This window comes from Cheilinus undulatus, linkage group 5, assembly GCF_018320785.1.
Source record: "Cheilinus undulatus linkage group 5, ASM1832078v1, whole genome shotgun sequence".
Taxonomy (NCBI): Eukaryota; Metazoa; Chordata; class Actinopteri; order Labriformes; family Labridae; genus Cheilinus; species Cheilinus undulatus.
The window spans coordinates 21,531,239-21,551,910 of NC_054869.1; the positions used below are offsets into that span (position 1 = coordinate 21,531,239).

At 37.7% G+C, this 20,672-nt stretch overlaps 1 protein-coding gene across 3 annotated transcripts; it reads right to left on the minus strand.

Annotated features, from left to right (window-relative positions):
- Positions 1-1,122: 1,122 nt before the first annotated feature.
- unc45b (unc-45 myosin chaperone B) lies at positions 1,123-16,343 on the minus strand. 3 transcript variants are annotated; one of them, XM_041787803.1, is made up of 21 exons: positions 16,243-16,343; positions 13,371-13,532; positions 13,233-13,269; positions 12,963-13,138; positions 12,761-12,850; positions 12,498-12,665; positions 12,121-12,286; positions 11,832-12,002; positions 11,577-11,748; positions 11,171-11,471; positions 9,242-9,336; positions 8,192-8,333; positions 7,968-8,108; positions 7,709-7,836; positions 7,334-7,400; positions 7,131-7,244; positions 6,871-6,986; positions 6,630-6,747; positions 6,395-6,550; positions 4,016-4,102; positions 1,123-1,750 (listed from the first exon to the last, which is right to left on the minus strand). In XM_041787803.1, exons 2-21 carry the CDS (start codon positions 13,530-13,532, stop codon positions 1,565-1,567), a joined length of 2,793 nt encoding a protein of 930 aa, XP_041643737.1. In that variant the 5' UTR covers positions 16,243-16,343; the 3' UTR covers positions 1,123-1,564. The 3 variants fall into 3 exon arrangements, with proteins under 3 accessions (XP_041643737.1, XP_041643736.1, XP_041643735.1); XM_041787802.1 differs by lacking the exons at positions 1,123-1,750; positions 16,243-16,343 and adding an exon at positions 15,967-15,999 and having other exon boundaries at positions 3,388-4,102; XM_041787801.1 differs by lacking the exon at positions 1,123-1,750 and having other exon boundaries at positions 3,389-4,102.
- Positions 16,344-20,672: the final 4,329 nt, after the last annotated feature.

Below are 20,672 nucleotides of genomic sequence, written 5' to 3' on the forward strand. Positions count from 1 at the left end.
GTATGAATGCCATTTTAATAACTTCATTTGACTTTGTAAGCTGCTCCTGTTCATATCTTCTCCGTTTATCATTTTCCTCTGTGTGCCCCGAAATGTTATGTGGTTGATGTGTAAGGATAGGTGGCTGTGAACTGTTAAGCCATTTTCCTAACCTCTGGGACGCCAGTTTAAGGTAGCACACCTTTGTTAAAGAAAGAAAGAAAGAAAGAAAGCTTGTCGATCGGACGATTAGATGAGATTATGGCCATGACGTTGATTCGTATTACCATTCTGATGGAGCTTTAAACTGTCATCATGCATGGGGGATACATCAAAAGGAAAAGATTCCTCATCCACACTGGCCAAATGAACAAAGTTAAGTCATAAACCAGTGGTTCTCAACTGGTGGGTCGCAGAGCAGTTTTCAGTGGGTCGCTATAAGGTGTCTGAAAAAATAATGGTGGCAAAAGTCCTAAAGTCCTTACTGAACATGTGTTGATACCTTTTATTTTAACCTGTTTTACTGTGAAATTGGGAAAATTTAAATGTTTGATCAGTGTTTAAACTAATTTATCTCCTCGTCTTGCAAAAAAAAAATGGCTACTTTTTCCATGATAATGAAGTAATGTCACAAGTTCTCTTGAAAATTGGCAAAATTGACAGATAATGATGGGGAAAGACGGTGTCAAATTTGTCAATTTTGTCCCTTTTCTTTTTTAATATCAGGTGTTTTGCTAAAACCATGCTACAAACAGCAACATTTTCAATTAACTTAACATGCGTTGTTAAAAATGTTTTGGAAATTGGGTTGCAATCTGTCGGAAGACAGATTGGTGGGTCATGAGGCCGGACCAGTTGAGAACCACTGTCATAAACAGAGTATGAACAGAATATGTTACAACCAGGTAGATATATATCTATATATATTTCTAATCTTAATGTAGTGTTTTATTGTTTTTTTTAATAGAAATTGTAAAGTAAGCAACAATACTCATACTTTCTCAAAAATTGTTGTATTTCAACAACTGACCCTTTTCTAAATATAACGCGCTGTGATGTCATCTGGAAATTAAGATAACATAAGATGGACTTTATTATTGGGTACATTCTCATTGTTAACAACAGTATAAGAAGGTTTTATCAAATAATGACAGAAGTTTTTCACATATTAATTGAGTCTTTATGTACAAAACCTTTTTTTAGGATCATTGAAAAGTCCTTCATGTAGGCAACAACTTTGGATAAAGAGTAAAATATATTGCATGTATGGAGTTGAACATTCATTTGTTATTTGGCTTCCCAATTCTTCTGTTGTGAAGGCCAAACATTAGCACCCAGTCTTAACAAATACATGAGAACAGATCAGTCTTAAATATTCATAAACACTTTAATTAGCACAAACATAATACATTACATTATGCCTTATACGGTGGGACAGTACTGTGAGAGGTTATCTTTTAGAGGGCTAAAGCAGACTGATGAATCTTTTTTTTTTTTTTTAAGTAGAAAAGCATTAAAAATGTCTGAATGTAACAGAGAAAATAAGGAAGAGTTCATTTCTGTTTATTTCCCTTGCAGCAGGGCTCTAAGAAGGGCTGGTGAAAGGTTTGATGAGACCAAGATCCATAGCTTTAACAAGACATGTGCGTGCTGCATCGATGGCGTCCTGCCTCTTGGGATTGTCCTGAGCTTTTCCAATGACTGAGAGGATTTCCAGCAACTCACTCTCGATCAGCTTCTTTGCCAGCTCACTGTTGTCTGAATTGAGCATGTTGAAGACAACCACGATGACTGTCCCTACGTGCGTTCTAACCGTGATGCTAAACAATAATTGTGCTAACGACGGTATATAAATAACAAACAGGCAACACAGTTTGCCGAACACATGCAAAAGTAATTTCTACTCACGTTCTCTTTGACCACAGAGGCGATAGCGATTCACCAACTTTTCTGACATTGAATGAATACACACACAAACATGCTTCACAGGATGCCTGAGGAAGGTGTTGCTGCCATGACTGGGCGTTGTTTATCACCACTTGGACGGGGCGCTTTTCACCTTAACAATCATTAAGGAGTCATAAAGGCAAAATCTGCATATGGATGCGGCAAGTGTTTGATCTTCTGTACGCTAGACATTAAAAGATCCCTCACCATATCATGACAATGAATAAAAATTGATGCTTTTTAATCTGCCATTAATTTGTGCTTGTTTATCTGTGCTTGTTAATCCGTGCTTGTAATCGGCCGCGCGGAAACCGAGGGAAGCACAGCCCCATTTTTTTCAGAGTATGAATGCCATTTTAATAACTTCATTTGACTTTGTAAGCTGCTCCTGTTCATATCTTCTCCGTTTATCATTTTCCTCTGTGTGCCCCGAAATGTTATGTGGTTGATGTGTAAGGATAGGTGGCTGTGAACTGTTAAGCCATTTTCCTAACCTCTGGGACGCCAGTTTAAGGTAGCACACCTTTGTTAAAGAAAGAAAGAAAGAAAGAAAGCTTGTCGATCGGACGATTAGATGAGATTATGGCCATGACGTTGATTCGTATTACCATTCTGATGGAGCTTTAAACTGTCATCATGCATGGGGGATACATCAAAAGGAAAAGATTCCTCATCCACACTGGCCAAATGAACAAAGTTAAGTCATAAACCAGTGGTTCTCAACTGGTGGGTCGCAGAGCAGTTTTCAGTGGGTCGCTATAAGGTGTCTGAAAAAATAATGGTGGCAAAAGTCCTAAAGTCCTTACTGAACATGTGTTGATACCTTTTATTTTAACCTGTTTTACTGTGAAATTGGGAAAATTTAAATGTTTGATCAGTGTTTAAACTAATTTATCTCCTCGTCTTGCAAAAAAATGGCTACTTTTTCCATGATAATGAAGTAATGTCACAAGTTCTCTTGAAAATTGGCAAAATTGACAGATAATGATGGGGAAAGACGGTGTCAAATTTGTCAATTTTGTCCCTTTTCTTTTTTAATATCAGGTGTTTTGCTAAAACCATGCTACAAACAGCAACATTTTCAATTAACTTAACATGCGTTGTTAAAAATGTTTTGGAAATTGGGTTGCAATCTGTCGGAAGACAGATTGGTGGGTCATGAGGCCGGACCAGTTGAGAACCACTGTCATAAACAGAGTATGAACAGAATATGTTACAACCAGGTAGATATATATCTATATATATTTCTAATCTTAATGTAGTGTTTTATTGTTTTTTTTAATAGAAATTGTAAAGTAAGCAACAATACTCATACTTTCTCAAAAATTGTTGTATTTCAACAACTGACCCTTTTCTAAATATAACGCGCTGTGATGTCATCTGGAAATTAAGATAACATAAGATGGACTTTATTATTGGGTACATTCTCATTGTTAACAACAGTATAAGAAGGTTTTATCAAATAATGACAGAAGTTTTTCACATATTAATTGAGTCTTTATGTACAAAACCTTTTTTTAGGATCATTGAAAAGTCCTTCATGTAGGCAACAACTTTGGATAAAGAGTAAAATATATTGCATGTATGGAGTTGAACATTCATTTGTTATTTGGCTTCCCAATTCTTCTGTTGTGAAGGCCAAACATTAGCACCCAGTCTTAACAAATACATGAGAACAGATCAGTCTTAAATATTCATAAACACTTTAATTAGCACAAACATAATACATTACATTATGCCTTATACGGTGGGACAGTACTGTGAGAGGTTATCTTTTAGAGGGCTAAAGCAGACTGATGAATCTTTTTTTTTTTTTTTAAGTAGAAAAGCATTAAAAATGTCTGAATGTAACAGAGAAAATAAGGAAGAGTTCATTTCTGTTTATTTCCCTTGCAGCAGGGCTCTAAGAAGGGCTGGTGAAAGGTTTGATGAGACCAAGATCCATAGCTTTAACAAGACATGTGCGTGCTGCATCGATGGCGTCCTGCCTCTTGGGATTGTCCTGAGCTTTTCCAATGACTGAGAGGATTTCCAGCAACTCACTCTCGATCAGCTTCTTTGCCAGCTCACTGTTGTCTGAATTGAGCATGTTGTAGACAACCACAAGGCCACGGTGCTGTACGTAAGGGTTATCATGCAGACACAGTCTCTGAAGGATCTCCATCCACTGGGTTGTCTGTCAAGGAGGACCAGTCATGCAGTAAGTGACAAAGTGTAACAATGAAAACTTCCAAAAATGATAATAATAATATATTTTTAAAGTTATTTAAATTATTTTTGGTATTTATGCTCTAGAAATTGGTGTACGAGATATGGCTATTAAAAACGAGACTTATGCTGTAATACAACTGTATTGAACATAAACATTTTTCAGTGTCTTTCTCTTTCATTGTACTCCTCTTCTGCATCAACACAACACTGCATTCAGGTCTTCCACTGATCATACAGTAGGTCTTCTTCAGACAATTGTCTCAGAACTTCTGTCATTCTTTTCCTAACTTCTGACACAGACTCAAAACGTGTTTCTTTGAGCACTGATTTGATCTTAGGAAAAGGGAAAAGTCACACAGTGCTAAATCAAGAGCAGGTGCTTTGTTGTGCTTTCTTCATTCTTGGTGATGTTGGTGTTTTCAAGGCTTTGACTGCTGTTTTCTGTCAGAATGGTATTGGAAGATCCAAGTTTCATCACATGTAATCACTCCTTTTTTAGGAGGGGGTTCTTATAATTTGTTCCCAAGTTTCTTGCTTGTGTTTTTCCTTTTGATCAGGAGTCTTAAGTTTTGGAACAACTTTGGCACACACTTTTGTCATGTTCAAATTTTTATGCAAAATTTGCCAAACTCTCTTTATCAGTGGAGACCATTTCTGCTTTCATTCTTATACTGAGTCCTCAAAAGTTTCGAACAATTTGTTGAATGTTTTCAGAAGTTTATGATGTGCATGGGTGCCCAAAACGTTCATTGTTTTTGACATCCTCTCTGCCTTCACTAAATCTTGTGTGCCATTCAAACACACATGCATGTGGAATGCATTGTTACCCATACACCTCAGTTAATATATGAAAAAAAAATTGCGACTATTTTTTTTAATTTCACCTAAAATTTCAAGCATTGTTCAACTTTTAAGCTAGTTATTGTCCAACACCTTAGCAAAAAACATGTGCACTTCAATCAGTAGCTAGCAGTGAACTAAAGACGACACTGACTTAAAAAATAACAGAGGTGGTGCGTGAATTCCGAACTATAAATATATAACACTCAGTGTGACTGTAAACTATGGTTTTATCCTCATGAGTTCAACGTGTGCAACTCTTCGACTAACAGGTAACTGAGGCAACAGTTTGCACAGATTCACCAAAATTGAACAATAGAGAATGGAAAAACACCTGATCTGAAGTCTCGATTTCAGCTGCAACATTCAGATGGCAGGGTCAGAATTTGTTGTAAGCAGCATGAAAGCATGGCTCCATCCTGCTTTGTTTTGATGGTTAAGGCTGGTGCTGGTGGGGTTATGGTGTGGGTTTTTTTTTTGGCACACTTTGGATCCCTTGGTACCATCATTTAAACACTATAGTGTACCTCTGTATAATTGCTGACTGTGTCCATCCCTTTATGAACACGGTGTGCCCATTTTCTTATGGCTACTTCCAGCAGGATAATGCACAAATGTCACAAATCTCATGACAGTGAGTAATTACCTTAGACAATTACCTCCACAGTCACCAGATCTCAATTCAACAGAGCAATAATTCTCAAAGTCTGGGTTGGGGGAGATTTTTCTTGGTTCACCAAATGATTTTGAAATGTCTTTGCTACAGTATTTAATGGGACATTTATGTCTACAGGGGCTTCACTTCTTTCTTCTGGCACTCTGCACCACAAAACAAGACTCTACCAGCTACTAGAAGGTGGTAGAGCTATCGTCACAGTCATGGATGCTCGGCTCGTTGTTCCAGTCCAGATAGACACTGAGGACCTAAGCGACTTAACATACGAAGAAGGCCTACGTGACAGAGGTGAAGTAGCTTCTTAAAGGCTTGTAAAACAGAAAGTGTCAGGTCAGGACAAGCTTCTTTTTCTTCTAGATGTGGTTGAACTGGAGAGTCTCATCGTGGATGTGCAGCCAACAAATCTGCAGGAACTGTGTTATGCTATCATGTCAATACAGACCAAAATCTCAGAAGAATGTTTCCAACACCTTGTTGAGACTATGCCATGAAAAATGAAGGCAGATCTGAAGGCAAAAGAGGGTGCAACCCCGTAATAGCAAGGCGTACTTAATAAAGTGGTCAGTGAATGTATATGGAAATTTCAGATGTTTGACCTGTAGAACAGTAAGGGTAAAATAAGTAAAGCTAAACCGCCAGTGAGTTATCGAGCACCTTTTTCATAGTAAGGAACTCATGCTTTACTTTTTTAATAAGCTCTAATGTGATTTGATGCATTGATTAATATTCTGTTGTACATACCACCAGGGTCATTTTGGTGCACAGCTTCTTCTGAGCAGCAGTGAGCATGGCCAGAGCTCCTGCTGCAGCTATCTGGAGTTTTTCGTCATCCTCGCCACATAGCAGCACCAGCAGCTTCATTTTATCATTGCCATCCTCCATATAACGCTCCTGGACCTATAAAACACAATTGTTGATTTTTCTGAATGGGCTCTATGAGGATATTTGAATGTCTCAGCCTGGTTGTCTGTTTTACCTCTTTACATGTAACAAGGTTGCACATGCATTCAGTAGCAGCCTGTCTGATTTGCTCGTTTTCCTCAAACATGTAGTTCTCTATGTCTGACAGGGCATTCTCTTTCACAATCTTTGTTCTACAAAGCAAACAAAGGTTAAGATGAGAAAAAAATTCAATAGTCTGAATCCTGAAGATTCAAACATATTAGAAATTAGTCATCAGTCATCATCAGAATATCAATGATTGCAATAAAAGTTACCTAAGTTTTTCACTGAAACCAGCAAAATTAGTAAGGCCTCTCAGAGCTTCATAGTTCTGTACTCCATCTCTGTCTGTTTGAAGGAGGTTTACCAAAGGCCTCACTACCTCATACACCTATAAAGCAAGAAAGACTTTTGTGATCACTGAGGCAGAAATAAACATAACAGAGGAAGGAAAAAGTGAAACAAGCTGAGCAACTTCTCTTTCTTCGCAGTTTCGTCTAGGAGGAAGATGAATGCAAAACAGTATGTCTCTTACCCTCTCACCCGGAAAGGCAATTTCAGGGTTTGAAATAGATGCAATCTTTGCAAGGGCATGGCAGGCCTTCACCTTCCCGGCTTCTGTGCCTTCCAGAGCGAGTGGGATCAAAGCCTGTGGGCAAAATAAGTGGCGTGACAGCGGTGTTAAGGTCATGAACGACTGAAGCTTGAATTCTCTGCACCTTTCAGCCTATTACTCACCTTACCCCCACCTTGGGCAACAATAGTTCCACGGTCCTTGGAGTCCTCTGACAATGCCAAGAAGACCCTTCAGAAAACAAATACATTGAGCAATCACACATTTCTAAGCAGTGCAGCAATCACAAGAGAAGATATGTTGTGCATTCATATGTGCATTCATATTCTTTGTTTTAGAACAATTACAAAGACATTTATGGCAAAAATGCACTGTATGAAAAAGCAAAGGCATAAAGGAAGGTAAAGGGGGTTTCCTTAGCATGATCCTTGCTAAAGACAAGCTGATTACTTGGTGATAAGTCACACAGTTTATGGGGATATTAAGTGAATGACACATTATAATGGTACTACTTCACTTTAATGTTTTCCTTCTCCTACCTTGACAGCATTTCCTTGGTCTGGTCTGTCAGGATGGAGCTGTCTGCTTTGACCATGACAGCAAGAGCAGAAATGACTCCAGCCTTCAGCAGCCTTTTCACCCTCCTCTCAATGAAGTCCTTCTTGTCCTGTGGAAAAACAGTATTAAAGATGTATGTATGTATTCAGTGATATGAGATTTTAAGCTCCACCTGTTTGAATTAGAATGGGTCAAATTCCTTTTTTCTTTTCTTTTTTTTTTTTCCTTTTTTTTTTTTACCTTGGGGTGTTGCTCAGGCACATGCTGCTTTGAGAATTTGGCTAGTTGAACCAGCTCAGGGATGATTTCCTTCTTTTCATAGGAGTTGGTGCAGTTGACAAGGGTGCATGCTACTGCATATAAGATCGTCTTATCCTTAGACTAAAAAAAAGACAAGAAAAGAGAGAGGTCATATCCCAAGTCTACTGTTGTACACGGTATAACTACTTCTGTTACTTTCATACCTTGGCCAGTTCAAACATAGCTTTCATGGCAGGCTCATCCTCAACAAAGTCGTCTTTCACATCAGCATCGTTGGTCAAATAAGCAAGACCCTCTATGGCCCATTTCCTTGTTTTAGTATCAATTGTGGGATTACACAGCCACCTAGAAGAACAAAACAAATTAAAACTTCAATCTGAGTATATATACGCTTTTGGGATATTATAAGGTCACCTTTTGAAGATGTTATGTCATGGCTATATTGTCTAGACATGTACTTTTGACCTTTTTGCTCAGGGCAAACCCAAGATGAAACCATAATTTTACAGTACAACTTAATTATATTAAAAGAAAGAAGCTTCTTTGAAACTTGTTACTGTACCCTTAGTTGTCTTATAACTGTAGCAGTAATGCATGGTTGTACTGGTCTAGACTATTTTATAACTACTAACATGTTTAACAGTTGAGATTGTGTGATGTACCTTTAAGACATACTGTGCAACGTCACTAGAAGACGCAGTTGTTTAATTTTGTTGAGCTCCTGTTCTTATTACCACTCAACTCAAGTAATGCAAGGATTCGTGACTACTGTTGTGCTCATGTATGATAAAATAGTAGCCGTACAACCAAGCTTTGTAAGGTTCATGTAATTTATTTTGTAATAAACGACGAGCATTGTGAGAACCCCCATACACGTGTGGTTGTGCACTTCTGGCTAACTTCATTACACGTTACTGCTGCCTACGCTAAAAAGCTACCAAACAACATTTTCACTTTTGTTCAACAGACTTCTACTGAATGAGGCTGACTAAATGTTTCCAGTCTTGTCATATGTGCTTCCCCTGCATACAAACTTCTCAGAAGAAGCAATAGAAGTTTTATATTCTGACCACCCCCACCCCCTCGTGCCTTTAGAAAGTATACGGACACCCTCACTTTTTGGTTTTGTTATGTTTTGGCCTGATAATACAGTAAAAAAAGTTATATGGTTTCAGCTTTGTGATAGGTTTTTACATTCATCCATTTTTCTTCCTTAATAAACAGAAGGTTTCTTTATTAATTTGTGTACTTACTTCCTGCACTGTTTGGCAAGCTTCTCCGTGGATCCTTCAGCAAACTGCCTCAGACTGTAGTCGTCACCACCAGCTGAACCCAATTTACAGAGACCCTAAAGAAAAGATAAACGTCACAGACAAAAAGAAAACGTGGGAAATGTTTGATCTAATCCTGTGGTTTTTAGTTGGTGGTCTCGGTGGACTGGGTCCTGTCTGGGTCCTTTCTGCTCTGCAGAACCGCAGACACAACATAGACTCATATATTTGGTATTACTAATTTTTGCTGTGTTATGTCAATTTTGTCTGTTTTCCTCAGATCCTGACTTACTTATCTCACTATCTTTGGATAACAAATCTGGTTTTAATATCATAATATGTTCAGTCATGTGTTTTGTTCCATTTAAGGTACAGATTAAGCATTTTAAAGGTAGAGTGTGTATTTTTTATCTGAGCAGCAGTCAGTAGAATAAACCGAAATGAAACAATATATTTTAACAGTGGCTGTCTAAATTAGTGATCCATCCATATATATATATATATATATATATATATATATATATGTAATTGTTTTATTTTTTATTTATTTAAGATAAGCCTTTTATTCATACATAAGGACTCTGCCATCTAGGATTTTTGCATTTGTAAGTTCCTAGGGTACCTCGGAAAGTACCAAATAACAGATTCACAATTTTTCTGATTCCATCTGCCACGATTACCACCAGAAGTGAGCACGGCAATCTAGAAACTGGCTGTTAGATATTACTAATAATCCCAATTATTTAATTATTAATCAATTAATAAATTGGCTGAAAATGCTCAGATATGTTGGTGGCAGTGGCTCAGTGAGGTGGTGGCAAGTCCTGAGGTGAGATGGCTGGGTCCCTGAAAATCAATAATGTGATTTACTGATGATATCAATGCATGTGAGTAGGATCAGCGGCATTGGCGCTAGCATTCGTCCTGGCAAAAAGTAACTTCATTTTGAAGCTGAAAAGTGTGTCAAGCCATTACTGGGGTTTGATGTTCACATTACTTGTACATGTCATTTTTAAACCTCATTTCATCACTGCTTCTGTCCATTTTTAACCTGTTTTGCATATTTTTGCCACTGAAACCCATTGTTGCCACTTTTGACCTATTTTTTAACCATTTTTCATCATTTTTCCCACCCATGTTTGCTCCTTTTTGCTTTTCTTAGCCCATTTTTGCCACTGTAATCTAATTTCTGTCTATTTTGACTCATTTTTGCCACTTTTAACCAATTTTGGCCATTTTTTCATGCCCATTTTTGCCTTGCTTAGCCCATTTTTGCCACATATAGCCATTTTTTAATCTCTTTTGACTAATTTTGGCCACTTTTAACCAATTTTGGCCATTTTATCATGCCCATTTTTGCCTTGCTTAGTCCATTTTTGCCACATTTAGCCATTTTTTGAATCTCTTTTCAGTAATTTTGGCCACTTTTCACTTTTAACAGCAGCAGGTCATTCTGTTCTCACATAATCGGTAAAGACAATTATTGTTTCTTACCCCAAATCAAAGCCTCTTCTTTCCCATATTCTCTTTTATCTCCACCGGTGAGGGAGTCAGTGATGCACTAGAATAGGCTGCAATTTTTTTAATCACTTTTGACTAATTTTGGCCACTTTTAACTAATTTTTTTAGTCATTTTTCTCTCATTTTCTTGCCCTTCTTTCCTTGCATAGCCCATTTTTACATTGTTATCCTGTTTTTGTCCTGTTTGACTAATATTTGCCATTTTTAACTAATTTTTGATACTTTTTAATCGCTTTTCATATTTTTCTCACCCATTTTTGCTGCTGTCCAAGTTTTGTTTCTTTCAGCTTTTTCACTACATTTAGCCATTTTTTCCGCTTTTTTAAGAACACCACCCCTTTTGGCCTCTCCTTTGCTGCTGCTATAGCCCCTCTTTGTAAGGACACTCACCACCAGTGCACGTATCTTAATCTTCTCGTTCTTGGTCTTCTTGTAGATGTCCTTCAGCAGTGACACACCATTGGTGATGATAAAGCTAGCACGACTCATCTTTGTGGAGGAATGAATCAGAGCCTCCACTGCAACCATCTGGTCCACCTCACGTTCAGAGCCACACAACGCCACCATCATCTCCATGATACCCTGGTGTCCAATGAGAGCATTGCCCACATCGAAGGGCCCCTGAAGCAGCCCTGAAATAGTATTGATAGCATGGATTGTCTTGTCCATGTCATTGGGGTCAATTTTGGATCTACGAAGGGAGGAAAGCAAATGTAAGTAATGCTGGCTTGGTATCCACTTAAGAGTCAGAAATGAGCACTTTTAAATCACACTCAAACACTGGCTTTGTATGTACTTGATATATGCATCACAAATGTCCCTGAAGTTGTTTCTCTCTGGGTCACACTTGAGGTCGTCATACAGCTTGGTGAGAAGGATGCTGGCGATCAGCTGTGTGTTTTCTGTCAGGGGCAGCTGGTCTGGCAACTCCGAAACCTGACCACACACCTTAAGGATCTTCTTCAGTCCTGGGCAACAATCAAAAATAAGCTTATATAGATGCCAGGTAATCTGGGATGTCAAATAAGTGACTTTTAGCTGTCTGTCTCACCGTTGTCAATGGTAAACAGGGTCCTTGAGTGGTCTACCTCTTTCTTGTCTTTGCGAGGAACATTTTTACACAGGAGGTTCAGTGCCTGGTCTCTGCCATGGCCAGACACCTTCTTACTGGCAACCATCTCCAGAAGGGAGAGAAGAATAGTTTTCAGGTCTTTAGATGGATCTGCAGAGGGGCAACAGATATGAAAGTGTCACATTGCTGTGCTGTGAAACCCAGCTGCAGTAGGGCAGCAGGTCATTCTGTTCTCACATAATCGGTAAAGACAATGATTGTTTCTTACCCAAAATCAAAGCCTCTTCTTTCCCATATTCTCTTTTATCTCCACCAGTGAGGGAGTCATTGATGCACTGGAATAGGTTGCAGGTTGCCAGTGCAATCTCCTCATTGTCAACAGCCATGATGCTGCACATCTTATCAACACCCACCATGTTAACAATGGCCATGGCCTGTTAGAGGGCAGTGAAACAAAAATTAAACTTAGAACATTTTGTGATGGGACATTTGACATATATAACATTGGTGATTGTTTCTGGTATCACACAGGTCGAGATTATTCTTCTAAATACTGTGACTGTTTGTGGAAAAGACTTAATGTGAATTTCTTTGCTGAAGTTTCACTTTCAGTTTATCCTGACCTTCTTTTATGAGCGTACTCACCCGAGCCTTGTGTCCTGTGCACATCCCTGATAATGTGCGAACAGCGGCCAGGACCATCTCTGGTTTGCCCGTCTCTATCATGTTGAGTAGCAGAGACACCCCATTATTCTGAAAGATCCTTTCTGCTCCAGCATCCTCTCTGGACAGCACGATCAGGTTGTTTGCAGCCTAGAAACATGTAAGTAGCAGAAGTGAAACTCCTAAAAAACCAGGGACTTTTCATTCTCCATGCGTGATTCATTCCTGTTGTTCATTATACCCACTTTCTCCTTCTTGTCCCTGTCCATTTCTTCATCAAAGAGAATGTCAAACATGTTCTGTACTCTTGAATCTGTGGAAAATGTTGTCTTGAGCTGTGGGAAGTAGAAGTGCAACTTTTATTTTCTGGTGCTGACATACTACATTTTATGGCCATATTTTATACTACTTTGTGTATTTGGTTGTTTTGTTCTGTGTGATGCAGACCTTGGCCTGGATTTCTGCTCCTAGCCTGCGGAGAGTCTCAAGGAAGGTCTTGTTCTTTGGTTCAAGAGTTGCACATCTCTGCACGTCTTTAAAAGCCATGTCCAGTTTGCCTAACTTCTCCAGAGCTTGGCAACGCCGGTACAAAGCTTTAATATCAGCTGCATCAACATCGATTGCTATATAAGAGGAAGAAATACCCCAATGAGCTTATAGACATAAGTTTAAGGTAACATGTTTACAGACTTTGGTGACTTTAATTTATTGCTCTACCTCTAGATGCATCTGCTGCTGCATTTGAATAATTTTCCTGTAAGGAAAAAGGGAAATTATCAAGAAAAAAAATGCATTTATAAAATGAATTGCAAATATAGTCTATTTGCTATTTTACAGGTTTAACAAATTGCTTACCTTTTTTAGGTAGCATGCAGATCTGTTCCTGTGTATAACAGCAAGAACTTTTTTGTCCTTGCACACTTTGATGGCTTTAGTATAGCATTCAATGGCCTTGTCGATCTCTCCTGCTTGGAAGTATTTGTTTCCCTCATCTTTTAACTGGACTGGATCTCCCATCTGGTAGAAACAGAGATTATCACAGCATTTAAAGCCTGAAGACTGAAGTGTAGTTCCATCCATTTTCTATACCCCTTATTCCGTTCCGGGTCGGGGTGGGCTGGAGCCTATCCCAGCTGTCATTGGGAGAGAGGCAGGGTACCCTGAACTGAACCTGAACTGGTCGCCAGTCAATTGCAGGGCTGACATATAGAGACAGACAACACATAGAGACAGACAACCAGGCATGCTCACATTTACACCTATGGCCAATTTAGAGTGATCAATTAACCTAATGAACATGTTCCGGAGTACCTGGAGAGAACCCATGCGTGCATGGGGAGAACATGCAAACTCCACACAGAAAGGCCCTGTTCGGGAAGCGAACCAGCAACCTTCTTGCTGTGAGGCAACAGCGCTAACCACTGCGCTGCCGTGTGGCCCTGAAGTGTAGTTTTTCATGTAAACAAACAAACAAACAAAAAACGTGCACATAAACATATACGTTTTAGCTCTTGAATTCAGTGTCTTCATTCAATGAATAGAACTTACATAAAGACAGATTAACTGTCACATGTACAGTGCCTATAACATGTATACACCCCCTTTGGATGTTTTGCCCTATTATTGATTTTAAAAATCAATCATGGCCAATAGAATTTAGCTTTTTTGACAAAAAAAAAAAAAAACATCTTTAATGTCCAAGTGAAAACAGAGTTCTACAAAGTAATGTCAATTAAATATAAATATATCATGTAAAATCAGTGACTGCAGAAATATTTACCCTCTAATCTATAGGTCAATATTTAGTAGATGCACCTTTGGCTGCAATCACAGCACTGAGTCTGTGTGGATAGGTCTCAGTTAGGCTTGCACATCTGAACACTGCAATTTTACTCCATTCTTCTTTGCAAAACTGCTCAAGCTCTGTCAGGTTATATGCGGGATCTGGCATGAACAGAGTCCATCCACATGTCCTGCCACAAATTCTCTACTGGATTGAGGTCTGAGCTTTGACTTGGGCTCTCCAGAACATTCACCTTGTTGTCTTTAACTATTCCTGTACAGCTTTAGCTGTATGCTTCGGGTCATTGTCTTACTGTGAAATAAATCTTTTCCCAAGCCATTTATCCTCTACCTTTACAAGTCTTCCAGGGCCAGCTGCAGAGAAACATCCCCACAGCATGATGCTGCTACCACCATGCTTCACAGTGGGGATGGTGTGTTCGTGGTGATGTGCAATGTTTGGTGTCCTCCAAATGTAGCATCTTGTGTGATGGCCCAAAAGCACCGTTTTGTTCTCATTGTACCAAAGAACTTTCTACCACTTAACTGTGGAGTTTTCCACATGCCTTTTGGTAAACCCTCTGAGATTCAAGTTGCCATGATGAGTCTTCCTCAACATGCCACTCTCCCATTAAGCTTTAACCGGTGAAGAACCCAAACAACAGTTGTTGTATGCAGAGTCTCTCTCATCCCAGCTGCTGAAGCTTGTAACTCTGTCAGAGTGGTCATAGGTGTCTTGGTTGCCTCTCTCACTAGTCTCCTTGCACAATCACGCAGTTTGTGAGGACGGCCTGATCTAGTCAGATTTACACATGTTTACTTCCATTTACTTGGCTATGGATTTAACTAAACTTTGCAGGGTATTGTTTTTTTGTTTCCATTCCCATGAATTATACTTTCCAGTAACATCTTCTCTGAGTTGCTTGTCTTCAAGGTGCAATGGTAGCCTGGAATAATGATTAGCTGTTATACTACAATCGCTAGAGGCATATTAACTGCACTCAGGTGATTCCCATTTCACCAATTGCGAGACTACTAACATAAATTGGCCAGACCTCCATTGAATTAGGTCAGTCACTTTAATGGTGATGAATATTTATGCAGTCATTTATTTTAAATTACTTATTTATTATTTTTTGTTTAATTGACATTACTTTGTAGAAATCTGTTTCCACTTTGACATCAAAGATCTTTTTGTAGCAACATTTTTTAGCATCAGAAAAGCTAAATTATATTGACCATGATTGATTTGTAAAATCAACAAAAGGGTAAAACATCCAAAGGGATGAATACTTTTTATAGGTACTGTAAAGGCAAACACTCAACAGTTTTGTGACAAGCTTCAAAACACAGTCAGTAGATAGAGGATAGCCATGAGGGAAGACATGCAAATAGACTGGCCCTCTACAGAAATAGAAATAAAAGTGAGTCAAAATGTGTGTCAGAAATTACTCAAGGTCTGTGTCTGACATGGTCAATAATATTTCAAGATAACTAATAAGCTCATTTTTTTTTTCAAAGGAAATAGAAAGTGGAGGAAAACATACTGAACCACTTGAAACTCTGTTCTTGCCTTTACTATAAAACAGTTATTTTAACCACATATCAAATAATAATCTGTCAGCATATGACAACTTTTGAAAGTATTATGAAATTTTTGTATTCTCACCGCTGTTGCTAAAAAATGTCCTGCTGACCTGGGTCTCCTGCAGCAAATGGCCACGCACATGTTATCTCTAACTTTAAATGGCCCCCCCTCAGACCTTATTTGGGCATGGTCTCAGACCCCTGTAGAGGCCTTGCAACAAATGCTCTTCTACTGATGGACTGAAACCATTTACTATTGCTCCTCCTATAAATGCAATCTACATTTCTCTATGTCCTCATCCAGTGTCACTAGAAATTAAAATCAAAAGAGCAGATCTTTGTGGAAGCTGAAATCTACCTTGAGGATTGTGTTGGGTGTCTTGCTCGTTGTAGTTGGTCTGGTCTTCAAACGCCTCGTGTTTGTTGCAAACTCTCTGTCTTATGTAACCTTCCTCAAGAACACCTCAAATCATATTTATAATGGATCTCAGTGAGGGGGGGCAAAGCCAAGATGGACCATCCGTCTCTTGTAGGGGTTTCCTCAGAGCGCACTGAAACTCCACAGAACACTTTTGCACCAAATGTCTAAATAAACCCAGAGCCTTAAAGTAAAATAGCTGTCCTCCCTGTGTCTTTAAGACATCAAAGGCTTTATGAAGAAAACTGTTTTTTTCCATTTAGTGAAATATGTGAGAGAGACCCCCCCCATCGAGATAGTCTGCTCCTGATAAGGTCTATTTAGGGCGCAGACAGCTGAGAACTCACCAGCAAATGCCTGATGCCAAAGTGGCGGGAGGAGGGTTTAAAAAAATGGGGGTGTTAGAAGACGGGTGGGGGGGGGGACTGACAGCTGTAGGATCACAGAGGAACCTGGTAGCTTCTGGAAAGAGAAGAATCTGGAACCCTGTGCATGGAGTAAGGTGGTTTTTGTGAATGTATGGTTGTGCTCATTGGAACAGTAAGAACAGTATTCATGTATCGGCAGATACACAGCTGTATTTCATTCTTAATCATATAATAATGATGTCCGTGTATGTTGCTTGATGGTTGTGGGTGTTTCTTTGACCATGCTGAGTCAATGGGATAGATGACTGCTATGGTATTTTTTTTTTTGTGAATTCCCAGGTGTAATCACAGGTTTCATACCTTACAGAAATGTTGTTCTTGATGCTTCAAAGTATTTCATAATTTTTCATTAAAAACTTCTCAGTATTTTTGTTATAGTTGTTAATCATATGTAACACATTTTATGTGGATTGAATTTCAAAGTTTGGTATAAGCTTTTGATGATTTGGAAGAAGCAAACTGCATTTATTTACCGCTGAACAGCTTTAATGCATGAATTGCATTTTTTGTCATAGAATGTGGGAAGAGGGGGAAAAAATCAGCCGGTTAAGAAATATCAAGAGTATTTCTTTGCTTTTAAAACAGAAAAAATAAGTAATTTGTATATCATTCTAAGTCAAGAAGTCCTCTTTTGTTAAGGAGTTTGAAAAACAGGAATAAGAGGTTTTTTAAAGTACTCTCCGGCTTCATTTGAATCATGTACGCCATTTTATCAGCCTTTGAACAATGAAGTGGAGCTTTAGCATCCAATAATCTGATGTCCTCACTCCAGCAGAGATGGTGATATTATGTTTCCTTTTCGCTCAAACCAAATAAAAGTTTTGTTTGTTTACAAACAGGGGAACATGAATGTTCTAAGATATATTTTGGCACATAACTTACACAAACATGCATGCACACATTAATTCAGTAGAGTCATGATTTATGCTTACTATAACAATTTTGATAATTTAACCCAGTTCAGACTGAATAAGACTTTCAGTCGGCAGCACAGTTTAGGAAGGACTAAACATTAGTTTAATGTTTGTTGATTAGAGAAACCCATTTGGTCCTGTCTCCATGCCTTTATCATGACACCATACTGAGTACTTTGTACAGCCAGTACAGTTTTTTTCCACCATTGACTTGCTAAAGAATACATTATTTCATGTTTCATTCTGTCATGTCTACGGCCTTCATAAAAAAGAGTTGAAATTCTAAACTAGTCCCCCATTTGTCAGCAAGTTGATTGTGTGTGCTTTCTACATGGACAGTGAAGTGTACTAATTACAACTGCTAAAAACCCTTAAAAAAACATAGGAAGGAGTGCTTCTAGGACTCAATAAAAAGTTTGTTTGAGGTGCTCTTTGGAAAAGGGATTCATAAAGTTTATGACAAACAAGAAGAAAACTCTCAAAAACAAAAGTGTTTTTTTTTTTTTTTTTTTTTTTTTGCATTTTGGCATCAAAACTTCATCAGGAGGTTATACAATAAGTGATTTTTGTTTGACTTTCTGATGAAGGAAGTGGGTTTTAAGATCTACCCATGACCATGCTGTAAAAATAAAGTCATTTTGTTAATTACAACTGTTTTAATACTTTCATAGGTCCTTTATATTTTTGTAAATAAATGTATATATTTATATATTGCGTAAAGAGTTGTATAAGTTATTAAGCTATCTACTTTATGTAATATATCTTACCATATTGTGTCATATTGTACTGTGCTGTAGTTACAATGATATTCATTCTTTTTAAGTAATAACACTGAATTAAAATTATTTATTAACTGAACATGTAAATATTATGGTAACACAATATTTTAGTGGACCCTATTTACCTAGTATTTACCTAGTCATTTTAGAGTAATTACATAGAAATTGTATAGAAATAAGTACAAGTATATATTTTTTCAAGAATAAGGTGGTCATTATCTAGTAATAACTTGGAATTTTACCAAGAAATAACTCAGAAATATGGTTTATTTAGTATTTATCTAGATGTAATGTATAGTTTATCAATTAATACCTGATAATATTGTGGCAGGTGGTATTTTACCAAGAAATGTCTTTAAAAGAAGACAATAGTTTTTCTATACAAGTTTCTTGATAATTCCCAGGTAATTCCTTAAATTAAAGTGAGTCCCTCCTAAATATTTTTATCCTTTAGGTAATTACTGAATACCCTGGTCCATAATTTCTTAAAAACTTACTTCATGAGTCATATGTAATTTTTGGTCATCATTGCATATTAGCCCACTAAATTAAAGTGAGTCCTCCATAAATTCCCATGCAATTATAATGTTTTTTATTGCCTTCTTTTAAGATTTTAAGGTCATTTTTAGATAATTTCTGAATAAATTCCTTCATAATTCACAAGTAGTTTGTAGATGACTAATGCATATCAGCCCTTCTTCCAAAATTCCTGATTAATTTCTTTGTAATTTAAAAAAAACAACCTTGTGTCAAGTTACATTAAAGGCACAATGGTTAATTGAGCCATTGCTGTAACTTGTGGCTGTAGACCACAACTACCTATCGACTAATGCCCACTGAAATAAAGTGTTGCCATATTATCTACCATAAATGAATTAACCTCAAGACCCAAACTGCACCTTGCTGCTCTCGTAATTTATTTCTCTGAAGTTTAGTTTTAGTTATTTTTGTCCTGTTCTTCTGTCACTGAATGTTGAAAAAGCTGTGATTAAAAACCAGTTTCCCCTGGGAGATTAAGTAAGTACTCTCAATATATACTTGTGATCTGTGAGCAAAAAAAACAGAACCATGCCCTGAATTACCACGTTTGAATATGACCTCTTGAATTGTCAAGTATATATTGAATACCAGTGCAACTAGTTATTGTGGCTTAAAAAAATCTTGACATGTGTTTTTGTTGATGTTGCTGTTTTAAAATAAACTTTAAACTTTGTCAAGCTTGTTTTCTTTGTTTCTTCAAATTTGACTTTGCAGCAGTCTCTAAAAATAAAACGTTTGATGCCTTCATACAGAATAGATTCAGTAATCTATTGAGCTACAATACACTAATATTTTTAAGTCCCTTTCTTGTTACTGACAAACACCTTAATAGTGCCGAATGCCTCCTGGCTTTAAGGTGGAATAAAGAGTAGAGATTTCTGGGGCTCAGCCAAACTGAGGACTACAGGTCAGAAAATCTTGGTCCATTGTGAAATTAAGATGTTATAACCTTTTTTTTACCTGTATAATAACAACTCATATCAAAAAAGCATTATTTATACCATAATAAATAATGTTCTAAAAATGCAAACCCCTTTGCTAAATTACAACTAAAATGGGTTAAAATGTGGCCAAAAAAAAAAAAAAAAAAAAAAAAAAAAAAAAAATGGGGGGGGGGGGCAGAAACGGTGGTGACGGTGGCGGTATTTTAATAATGGCAGATATGGGTTAAACGCATCACAAATGTGTTTATAGAGTGAAAAATTATACACCTTTGGTGCCACCAGGTGGCCATTAAGCTTACTACAGAAAGACACTGTTCTCTAGGCCTAATAGGCATGATGGTGATAGACCAATATCAGAACATAGGAGGTGGGTGTCAGATTATTTACAAGGATAAAGCAAATATTTCAACACAGAAAAATTTAATCCTAACTCTATCCCTATGAATTTAAAGTCAAAATGAAAGACTTAAGTACATACGATGATAGAGATTGACAACAATAACCATTATTTGACACAAAAAGAAAGTAGTTAGGTTTACCCAGCACGTTATTGAGCAGGATTTTAACACTATAAAACGATGACTTAAGGATTTAGGCCTTATTTCGGGCATCCATTATTTTTGTCTGTCCCCTGTTAGCTTTATCTGTCTGACAAAATAAAGCAATTTTGCAGTGACATACCCTGTCTAGAAATTAAGTAATAATTCACTTCCAAACAAGAACGGGGGTGCCTAATTAATTTGTAACAACAAAAAGTGTGGGTTG

Bases quoted from the DNA above. Each gene is read 5' to 3' on its own strand.
- unc45b (XM_041787803.1), bottom strand. From the start codon at position 13,532: ATGGGAGATCCAGTCCAGTTAAAAGATGAGGGAAACAAATACTTCCAA. The intron at 12,287-12,497 runs GTGAGTACGCTC...GCCCTCTAACAG, and splicing joins GCACAGGACACAAGGCTCGG to GCCATGGCCATTGTTAACAT. The intron at 4,103-6,394 runs GTATGTACAACA...CCTCCTTGACAG, and splicing joins GCACCAAAATGACCCTGGTG to ACAACCCAGTGGATGGAGAT.